General features: G+C 39.3%; 1 protein-coding gene across 4 annotated transcripts in view; it reads left to right on the plus strand.

The window, feature by feature from the left end:
* Positions 1-12,081, plus strand: part of LOC110957562 (E3 ubiquitin-protein ligase SH3RF3) — a 112,861-nt gene that overhangs the window by 67,651 nt on the left and 33,129 nt on the right. For all 4 annotated transcript variants that reach the window (XM_051958867.1, XM_051958866.1, XM_022203620.2 and 1 more), the window contains exon 3: positions 3,247-3,342. In XM_051958867.1, the coding sequence (XP_051814827.1) occupies positions 3,247-3,342 (96 nt within the window). The remainder of the gene's footprint in view (positions 1-3,246; positions 3,343-12,081) is intronic.

Genomic DNA, 12,081 nt, shown 5'->3' on the forward strand with positions numbered 1-12,081 from the left:
ACAATTTATACACTTTTGGTTTTAAAGCTGAATTTTTCATCAGCCTAAGTCGATGTTTTTGATAAGAGGTTTCACCAATGTGGAGACAGCATACAGTAGCAGGCAGCAGCTGCCCACAGATTTTTCCCGTCATTACCAGTCTCCAGGAGGATGTGGCTGAAGATGGTTTTAAGGCTGACTCTGTTTTTAGAATGAAATTTCCGGCAACGACAATTCTCTGTTGTTATATTCAAATATTCTACTATTTGTATGCCAAGACAGCATTTACATCTTAATGAGACAAAAAAAAAAAAAACGGAATAATAGCAATTTATTTACTGTTTCATTCTAATCAAATCTAATCTTTTCATGTGGATTTGTATCTGTTTGGCATGGGAACACTCTTGCAGAGTAAACTCCATTAGATAAAACCACATGGGGGTTTTATGGCAGGGTGTGAAAGTAATAATAAAAATGTTTTCCACCATCTATTAACTGATATGTTTCCACTAACCAAACCCCAACCCAGGACCTAAATGTAGCAGATCCAAGGTCAAAATGTGTAAAAATGATACAGATCTGAGCACGCTCACTGATGTGTTTGTGGTGCAGCATCACCACTGTTGGAGAAAAACTGTTGTTTTTATCCTCTGTGAGGCACTTTGTGTTACTCTATTGTATGAAAAGTGCCATATAAATAAAGTTGATTTGATTTGATTTGAAAAATGTGCATTTACAGGAGAAAGAAAGTGTGAGCACAAGAAAAAGGACATCTGCTTCTGCTTTATTTGACCAGTGCAGCTTGTTAATTGGTGGAGCATCATGCTGCTGCCAGTAATGGTGTCTCTCTCTCTCTCTCTCTCTCTCTTGGAATTTCTTAAGGTCAAACACATTTCGGATCAGGATTAATGACCCTTGAGACTGTCTGTCCTTAGGGTTTCGAACTTGGCCTCCTTCTGTTTTTGAGGATTCATTTATACAACTAGGGGTGCCTTTTCCTGCGTCTCAACCTGGTGGAACTTGAAGACTCCAAACTTATAAGAGGGAGAAAGTGTGAGCAGTTGATGCTTCAAAATAAGCCCTATTTGTCAAAGCATCCCTAAAATTATATCCTGAAGAGGGCGGAAATGGAGAGACAAAGGCAGAATGAGAGAAGACACTCAGTCCTTCACAAGTGTGCACCCAGGTTGGGTTTGGTAAACAGTAATTTGTATTCTCTGTGCTGTTGTGTTCCTCAAAGCTTATCATTTTGTTCCTGCTGTTACACAGGCTCATTTGTGCTAGGACTGATCGCTCAACACCTCCGCTCTGTCTCTGCTCTCTGAGTGTGTCTGCAGAGAGGGAAAGATTATTAAATTACAGTGTACTGTTCTCTTCAGCGAAGGCATCTTAAGACTGATCACAGTAATGTAAAGCGGAGACCTTGTTTCAAAGACACTGCCCTCCACATCCAGATAAACACATCACGGCCACACATCAATAGTTCACATTATTTTGCATTTCGGGGCTAAACTAATCAACAGGTTAATGATTGAACATTACCAAGAGCTATACAGTCACGCCGAGCCACATCCCCCTGTGGTGTGCTATATGCGTGTTGTCATGCAGAACCAGTGTGTGTGATATTGTTTGCTCAGTATGAGAGGTAATTACTCAGTATGACTAATACACAGTCATTTACTGGCATTATCACTTCCATCCCATAACGGTCTAACCAAGACCTCTGTGAGGAGAGGAGCAGTAGAGGGAAGAATATTTTCATGATGAAGTCTGTTGGTGTTTGCAGTCAGCAATGAAGATAATATTTTCTCATGTGTGTCAGAAGCAATATTATATCAGATAGAAAATGTAAATATACTGTAGGTGAAAGCTTAGAAGCATGTTGATGTATGCACAGCTTGCGAGTTGAGATCTTAAACAGTATTGATATTGTATCCGGTATCCATGGCTGATATTTTAAGTGGAATATAAAGCAGCTCAGGGTGTGGTGTCAGGATTTCAGGCCTGCCTGTTGATTGGTGTTAAGCTCTTCAGTGACTGCAGCTGGTACAAGATGCAGCTGCTTGCATTTTAACAGGTAAAAGAATCACATAACACCAGCACTGGCTTCCCTCCACTGGATTCCTCTCTGTTTGAGGATTGATTTTAAGATTTCATTGCTTGTTTTTAAGGTGTTAAATGGGTTGGCGCCACCTTATTAGGCAGATGTCCCAGTTAGAGCACTGAGGCCAATCAACCCGATGATCCTGAGCGTTCTGAGACCTAGGCACAAAAATGGAGGCGATCAAGCCTTTGAAGTGGCCTCTCATAATATTTGGAACATTTCCATTTCCAGCCCAGAACTGCTTGGATTTTATATAGTTTTTAAACTCACTGCTAAAAACCTACTTTTCTCATTAGGTGATTTCGCAGATGAACTCTTGCTGTTTTTAAATGTGTTTTATCAACAAATTTGACTTGACTGAAGTTAGCATATATATGCATTTTTTTCCAGACTGTTAAGTCAAGGTGCCAGGTCACAGAAGGAAAGGGAAAAATACATGCATCAGTATTCACCTTGTTCACATTAACATTTCGAAAGCTTCGAACGTTTCTAGCAAAATCACTAAACACACCGCCTGTTTTGTTTTTTAATGTCCAAACACATTTGATTTGAGTCATTACATGAAAGGGATTAAAGTAACGAAATATGTTACGAGCGGAACTCAACTAAAGGTGGTAAAAGAATAACATTTAAAATAAAATAAATTAATGATCTGAAACCGGTAACCTCTTTTAAATTTAAATGTTTGCCTTGAAAAGTGTTGCAGTTTGTCACCAAAATTTTCTTTTTCACTGCAAATGCGTATCAAAATATCCCTGAAAAGACCCCATCAGTCAATCTCTCATATTCTGATGTATTATTGTCTTTCCTTAGATGATAATCCAACATAAGCACGTAAAATGTTGACAGTTTTAACAGCCGGAAATTGTAAAAAATTTAATTTGACCATTTCAATACAAAGACGTTTCAGCAAAGCAAAAAAAAAATGTTTTGGACCCCAAAATTATTATTGCAATGCTTTTAAAAGGTTCAATCAAGAGCCTGTGTTAAAAAACAGTGGAAATCATAATATATAGACTGCTTTATTTTCAAGGCAGCCCAAGCAAAACATTTTTCTGCAGCAATTCAGAGGTAATTAAATATCCATTATTTGGGCAAATATAGTGAACCAAGAGGGTCTGGTCATGTTTCTGTCGAGTCTCATTCATTTCCTCTCTTTCCAGGATGAGGTGCTGACAGTAATCAGACGAGTAGATGAGAACTGGGCGGAAGGCATGCTGGGAGACAAGATTGGCATCTTCCCCATTCTCTATGTGGAGGTAAACTGACACACTAACACAAAAAGCTGTAAAAGCAACGGGAATGTTGCAGCAGAGCACCTGTCTTACATAAATCACCATTTATCGTGCTGCTGCTTTGAGACTAGGAGCAGAAAGCAGAGGAGAAAGTATCGTCTGTCTACTTTATAGACAAACAAGGTAAATCTGTTGTTCAATGGGTGCAATACTTTGATCCATTCTATCTGTTGAAAAGGTGACAAAGAAGGTTTCAGTGCTGTCTGGTTTCCTAATCATTCACCAAAGTGGGAGCTGGCAATGAAAAAGTAATATGCTAAAGACTAAATATAATCAACCTAGCAATTAATGTTTTTTCATATGAAATACATTTGAATTAATTTGTTTGCTGATCCAGTTTTATATGTGACCAAAAGTGCTGTAATCCATAACTTTGTTCTTGATATTTGGTAAAAACGCAGCTCTTCTCTAAATTCACTGGCAGTGGAACTGAGTGATATATTATTTATTTTTTTGGTGTTGCTAGCCCCAATACTGCAAGTACTGAGAAGAAGGACACATTGATCTTCACTTTAAAGGCCGCACGTACAGAGGAGATGGTTGCTCTGATTTTAAAGAGTTGTATTTTCTCCAATATTAATGACGATTCCAAATTCCCAACATTGAAATTTCACTCACACGGCAGCAGTGGGGTTGGCTGCTGTGTTGAAACGGCGCCTCCAATCTTCAGTCCAACAACCAGCGATATTCACGGAGAGGTCCCACACTATTTCAAAAAAGATGGCATTGGATCAGTGCTTTTCATACTCTGATTTATCAGTGGTGGCCCGCCACAACATCAACATTCACCACCACATATTGATTTTCCATTTTGTTTACTATTTAAATGGAGTGAAATCTTATTTCATTGCAGAGCTGCTCCCCGCTGTCTCTTCTCTCTCTGTTTTAGAAATTTCATTAACAGTAGATCTGTCTGTGATCAGCCCCTCCTCTCTGCATACTCTGAATGAAGAGCAAAGCAGGGGGAACAAGTGCTGCTGGCTTCCCCTGTAGAGTGCAATCAATCCCGAGTTCACGAAGAGTTTGTATCATGAAAGCTGCTTTACAAATTTGTCCAAACCTAGCTGGCGAGACCTAACATTTCAGTTAAGTTATTGTTATTTCCTTTTCTGTGGTTCTTAACTATAGCAGTTAGACTTCTCTTTTAAGCTGTTAGCTCCTGGTCTGTAGCTGCAAACTAGTCTTTACGGTCCAGATCGTCTCTGCACTTATGGGGACAGACATCGTTGTAGTATTGCACAAACTGGGCCTTTATTGTTGAGGCAGTGGTGGTGCAATGGGTAAGTTATGGACTATTTATCTCAGAGGTTCAAACTCCACTGTCAGGCCCTTGAGCAAGGACCCTAACCTTTCCTGCTCCAGGGGTGCTGCACCATGGCTGACCCTGCATCCTGACTATCAATTGGGATTTGCGAATAACAGAATTTCCCTCTGAGGATTAATAAAAGTAGGGAAAAAAAAGGTCCTTTATTTTCTTTTCTGATTCAATGAACATCATACACATTTGAATAAGCGTTAGACTGAAATTCGGGCCTATAGAGTCTGCAGAGGGTGCTGATAACTTAAAGAACACTTCATGCTTTCCGTGAGGAATTTTGTCCTCTGCCCAAGTCCACGATTCTCCACGCAAACCCATCTGGGGAATCCACGTACAGGCTCGATTTTGTGACAGGACTGCATGTCGACTAGACGTGCGCCAGGAAACCAATGGTGCTTACAATGAATGCTTGTTATGACAGGAGACAAGAGATGAGATTCTCCACACCTCCTTAATTCATCATTCAAAGAGTTTGTAATTGAAGTAGCAACAGCCAAACTTTGGAAGTGCTGCCATTTGTGCATCCCCTCTACTGACTATAGCACATTAAGAAGTTCTAAAATCTCCAGAACTCCTGTGCTGTGTTCCAGACCCCTCAGGACTATTGACATGGACTCAGTGCTAAAGTGCAATCTCTAACCACCTGTTGCATGGTGTAAAAAGTTCAGCCTTTCAGAAACATCTACAAGAGCCTCATATGTTATGCATAGAACAGAGGTGTCAAACTCATTTTAGTTCAGGGGCCACATTCGGCCCAATTTGATCTCAAGTGGACCAGACCAGTAAAATTACAGCGTCATAACCTATAATTAATCACAACTCCAAATTCTTCACATGTTTTAGTGCCAAAAAAGTACATTCTGAAAATGTTCACACTTAGGTGAAGCATCTTTTTGCAAGAAAAATGAACAACTTGAAATTTCTTAAGAAAAATAAATTCAGTTTCAACAACATTATACCTCAGTTTATCGTTTACACATTACAATTTACAGATCATAGTGTACCTACAAAAAGGAACAAAAAACAAGAGAAAATATTACAAAAATGAGACACAAAATGACAAAAACAAGACAAATGACATGAAACAAAAAATTGCTAAAAAATTTTAGAAAATGATCAAAAATGGACACAAACAAAACAAAACATTACAAAAATGACACAAATGAGAAAAAAACAAAATGATAAAAAATAGACGAAACAACACAAGCGAGGAACAAACACAAAAAGACAAAAATGATGCACAAATCGGCAAATAAAGCAAAACACAAAATGACAAAAATCAGACTAAAAGCACAAACGAGAAAATAAGGAAACACAAAGCGACAAAAACGAGAAACAAAACAACAAAAAAACGAGACAAATGACCAAAGTCAGACAACAAAAGAAATGAACAACAGAAACAAGACAAAATATTACAAAAATGAGACACACAGTGACAAAAGAACAATGAGCAATCCAGTATTTTACTTTATGATCAAAAAAAAAAATTTGAATTTATAGTTTTACAAATTTACAATCTGCAGTTAATGTTTTCTCTGTAATTTTTACACTTTACAAATTCGTCAAACCACACATTCTATTCCGTCGGTCAGATTGGACCCACGGGCCACATGTTTTAACCTTGCCAGCAAGTTGATTTCTCGCGATATATGTGAGTTCACAAATCTCTCAAGAAAGCATCTTGTACCGCTCCCGCCTTCACTGTTCGGACAGAGCCAAGTTGGCACGGGCCAATCACGCAGCAGTATTCGTGTGTGGGGCGGGATATCCGGGTGTGAAGACGACACCACTGTAGACGACACCAAGAGCCAGTAGATCAAAACAAACATGGCAACGGAGGACAACGATCGTGTAGATGCTGCTATTAAGTCAGTTTAGCTGAATCTCATATCGCTTCTTTGAAGGAAGAACAACGAGAGGTGCTTTGCGCATTTCTGGATGGTAAAGATGTTTGTGCTTTTTTACCTACAGGTTTTGGTAAGAGTTTAATCTACCAATTGGCTCCACTCGTTGTGAAGATCCCGCGATTGGCTAAAAACAAACCTGTCAGAGGCGGGACATACTGTTGCATTGTCCAATCCGTGCCTCTTTCCTCCGAACGGATTTACATGGAGCGGTCCCAGATTGATATTGTGGAGTACTATCAAGTACTACACAATTATTAATCTGGCTGTTGCCAGGTTACACATGTTTGGCACCTCTGGAATAGAATGTGTGGTTTGTCTGCTGTCAAGTTCACGTTGGTCTGAGCAGAGAGTAATACAGAAAGCATTCAGCTCCAACTGGCAGGTTACAAGTTAATTTTTAATTAGTTCATTGTGATGACTTCTCAGTTAAACTGAAGAACACAATTTTTTTTAACTGCTTTTTACAGAATCTTGGGCAGGCGGCTTATTTTTGGAAGAAAATCACTGTGATGAAATATTACAATTTTTATCTTAGATTTGGGTAGTTTTCCCACCAGAATCACATTTTGCACATAATTTGCCTAAGGAAGTTTAAAAAGTAAAAAAAAACAAAACAATCATTCTTTCCAATTTTGAAACGGTGTCATTTTGGCAATTTTAGGGTTCAGAAGGTTAAACTACATTGACATTCTACATGCCTTCATATCAGGATGGGATTTTATAGCATCTGTGCTTGATGGCTTATCTGGAGGGATACATAATGGAACATGTACAGTAAATAGCCTAGAAATGCAAAAAACATTAATTTTGCTGTTTGAACCTTTGCTGTAGTGGATTTTTCTTTCAGACATTTCCGCTCAGTACAAGGCTAAAACCCCACAACACCCCAAACATTTTAGTGTCTTTCATAGCGCCACGCCTGTCAAAAGTGAAATATATATTACTTTAATCCCTGACATAAAAAAATATCATGCACAGTTTACTCTGGATCACATTTAAGGCTTTTGAGCCGTGGTAAAAATAAATAAAAATAAAAATAACACATTGGTATGTTTTCTTCTTTTCTTTCCCCGTCACCTCAAATTTGTGAACATACTGATTCTCTCATGGCCCTGTCAAAAACAAATGATGAAACCTTCAGAACTGACAGGAGATCCGCTCGAGCTGGGAAGTGTTTTTGTGTGTGTGACTGTCATGACAATAAGACTGCCATGAGGTCGCATCCAGTAACTGGGTGCATTGTGTATTTGTGTACTGCAGCTTAGAGAAATTTATTGAGATTAGCAGCAGGGAGTAATTAATGGGACGGCTCGCGCTCTGTGCTGCTTTTAAACATTATATTGCTTTTCTTGTTTATTTGCTATTAACGGAGCATATGCTCAACAACAAACCCTCACTTTTACCACAAAATGCATGCGTTAATGTCCACATCTATAAAATGATGCATATTTAATCGCTGATCTGCTTGTTTTTTATATCTCTTTTGTTACCCTTTAATCATACCGCCCTCTCAACACATTCTTTGTCTCTTTCTGCCTGGGTCTGCAGGCTCAGACTCTTGGCTACACAATCATGTCCCTGAAATTAGCTTTTTGGCCAAACGGCTCTCTTAGGTGTTGGTGATTAAGCCGTAGACTGAACAAGGTTGGGACAAGCACACACTCAGGGGTTCCTATTAGATAGAGATGCATCAATAATTTAGACCTCTCCATCACTCTGACACAGTGGGGGTACAGAAGCATGTCGAGTGTGTGTTTGTGCGTGTGTCTACAGTAAGAAGCTAATGAGGAGGGCCCAGATGGAACCGCTGCTGATCACTTACTGTGTGTGTGTGTGTGTGGCTGTTGTCTCACACCTCAGATGTGAATGCTGCTCGCGTTAATATTTGGCAGTCTTGGCAAAATGACATGGGATGTCTGTGAAATGATTCCCAGCAACTATATTTGAAGTTCATGTGCTTCAGTCCAAAGATAGCACCTGGTCAAAAAGAGGCCAAGTGGACAGCTACATGTTTCTGAGGATAGTGGTGACAAACCAGTAAGTCCAGTTTGACTAATTTACCTGTGAGTTTGGATTAAGACTGTACAGTGGTAGCAAAAAGAGCATTGCGATCTTTAGTTTTTCTGCAGTGTGTGCTACTATGTGAAAAAAATACAGAAACTTTAACCAGATGACTTGAATGACTCTACATGAAAAGAGTTATCCACTGTAGAATGATTGGGCATCTGCATCAAAAATAAAAATATTTTTTGTAAAAGTTGAAAAAAAGCCATATTGAAACTTGGTCTTGCAGCAAACACTGGCAAAGATATCCAGAACAGTTTGAGTTTTTTTTTTCTTTATTTTGGATGGTGATCAGATCTGACTTTGCACTCATACAGAGCTTTGTAATTCTGGTTTAAATGGCCAAATAAATTTGTTGTTTTGCCCTGTGTAGCAGTAACAATTCAGGACACTGCTGACAAAGTACCTGCTTTGGTCATCATCATCCGTTCTGTAGCTGAAATTTTTCCATACAACTCATGCTGTTTCTTTTTGCAACCAAATCTCCTTTTTCTGTATTTCTCTCCTGTTTTTCACTCTTCTTGCTGTGCACATGTGGAACCTGCATGTCAAAAAACCCTGCATCTTGTAGACAAAGTTTTTAAAAAATCATCATATACAAGAACACCTAAATTGGCGTGGTGGTGTTCCATCAGAAAGACTCCTCTTGTGTGTTAGTCGTAGAGTTCCCTCCTTGTATCAAGTATTGCATTGTTGATGCTGAAACAACAGATTAAATCTGACAGATAATATTGCAGAGTGATATTCCAGAAATAGACATTTAGACATATTTGCTTTGCTGATTGACGTTGCGCTAAAGTGCAGCAAAAGTTCCACCAACGTTTTTGCCAGGCAACCTTGAGTTTTTTGTTGGAGCCGTTTAAATGAGGACACCTTTTTAGACAACACATTAGTCTCCCTGGTTGTTGTTTTTTTACACAATCCTGCTGAACATGTTAATTGGGGCAATGCCATAATGGCAAAATACACAAGAGCAGAGCTGAGTGCTGGTCTAACATTTTCATGCATGTCAACACACACATATATGTCTATAGACCAGTGCCAAAATAATGTTTGCATCAGCATGTCTGTATTTCTTATCAGTATTATTGTCATTGTTGGCTTTTAACAATAACTATCTTCTTATCTGATCTCCTATTTACTGTAACATCGTTGTATCATATTTGTTTTTATCTTGACTCATACTTTTATTTTTGTAGTAGCGCACACATTATAAGTGAGGGGTTAAAAAATCCTGATTTTTTTTTTTTTATTTCATCAGAGTAATTGTAGATACAACATTTTTTTTGTCCTGGTGAGCATTTAAGTTGCCTTTATGGCTCTCTCTGTCTATTTGATTAAATAGGAACCTGGTCTTGGCCTGAAATTACTCCCTGCGGCATTGCCAAGATGGCTGTTGAGTAGCAAGACTTTGTCTATAAAAACTTAGATAATACCTAATAAGTTATGTGTTCTTTTTCATACTGTAGGTTTTTGTCATGTGCGATTTTGTGGCATTTTTTCAGCCTATTGAATCTCTCCCTGTCATGTACGCTACTGTTCAAAAGTTTGGGGTCACTTAGAAATGTCCTTGTTTTTGAAAGAAAAGCATTTTTTTTCAATGAAGATAACATTAAATTAATCAGAAATACAGACTAGACTTTGTTAATGTGGTAAATGACTATTCTAGCTGCAAACGGCTGATTTTTAATGGAGTATCTACATAGGGGTACAGAGGAACATTTCCAGCAACAATCACTGCTGTGTTCTAATGCTACATTGTGTTAGCTAATGGTGTTGTAACACTAATTGATGATGAGAAAACCCTTGTGCAGTTATGTTAGCACATGAATAAAAGCTTGAGTTTACATGGAAAACATGAAATTGTCTGGACGACCCCAAACTTTTGAACGGTAGTGTACATAAATGTGACTTTACACAGGATACATGAAAAAGATTTATGCTTTCAGATTTGTTTGTGTTGTTTTCAGGGTGTCTAGGAGTGAGAATGCAAAGGTACAGATGGGTTTGTTGAGTTCACATACACAGTGGATATTCTGAATAGACTGTACCAGACTTGACTTTGGGTGGGTGTGCTGAGTGGGTTACATTGCGTTGTGTAAGTTTAGTATCACTGCTAGAAGAGTTGCTGTGGATTCAGGCGGATGTGAGGTCTGTGGAGGTGAGTTTTTGCTGAATGTCAGTGCTTTTCGGGAAGATCTAAGGCTGATTCATATTGATTGAAAAATAAGCATAGGACGTTTTGTGCTGTTTTGTTTGGATGGGTTTGGGTCACAGGCTTCAGTGCGTGTCAAATACACCTGGGCGCTTTTTCTTTCTATCTGTCTCACTTTATGTCTCCCTACAGCAAGAGGGAGTTGGCACACACCTGCCAGTGTGTGTGTGTGTGTGTGTCTGCAAGTGCATGCATGTGTCTTGCTGGCTTACCCTTTTCGCAGTGCAGATATCTGCTCATCAGCTCGAGTCTCAGTATTACCTTGAGAGAACTCTCACCCTCCAAAAGATACAGAGTACTGTTAGCTCAACACATAACAGATGACCTTGGAGATTTCATTCAGCCAAAAGCACCAAATGAAGACCAGTCAAACACACACACACACACACACACACACACACACACACACACACACACACACACACACTCGCTCGCTCCCTTGTGTCCTTTACTGCAGCATGACCATGCAATATAGTAGTAGCAGAGAAACTGAAACAGCAGGCGTTGGTGTGAGTCTGTGTGTTTGAGTGTGTGACTGGTCACTTCTAAACGTATTCACAGCCACAAACTAGAAGACATGGGAGTGTGTGACTTAGTGTGTGTTGCCACGCTGACCTTCGTTGTATGTATGTGTGTGTACGTGCATGTACGTCCTCTACTCTAGTCTCATGAGAGCAAACTGAGTTATATCTGCAGCATCAATCCATCATGCTCATTAGCATATGATTTGGCTTTGATTAGCATATCTATTAATATGGAAATGCGACATCACCAACACTGAACCCAGGCGGGGTGGCCCTATAAACTTTCTCTCTCTCTCTCACACACACACACAGAGAAAGAGGGAAAGAGAAAAATAAATGCTTGACTTTCTCTCCGGGGATTGTTCAGAGGTTTGAGGTTCCGCTAAGCAGACATGATTACGATGTAAATTTGCTGGAGTGTTGAGGCTGATGTTGTCTGTTAACATATTAGTATGTATTTCTCTGTTGTTTCGTGTGTGTGTGTGTGTGTGTGTGTGTGTGTGTGTGTGTGTGTGTGTGTGTGTGTGTGTGTGTGTGTGTGTGTGTGTGTGTGTGTGTGTGTGTGTGTGTGTGTGTGTGTGTGTGTGTGTGTGTGTGTGTGTGTGGTTGCCATGGCCCATAATGTTCCTTTAAGACCAGATTAAGACAAATATGAGAGCTAAGATCACACCAATA

This window comes from Acanthochromis polyacanthus, chromosome 14, assembly GCF_021347895.1.
Source record: "Acanthochromis polyacanthus isolate Apoly-LR-REF ecotype Palm Island chromosome 14, KAUST_Apoly_ChrSc, whole genome shotgun sequence".
NCBI classification, from domain to species: Eukaryota; Metazoa; Chordata; class Actinopteri; family Pomacentridae; genus Acanthochromis; species Acanthochromis polyacanthus.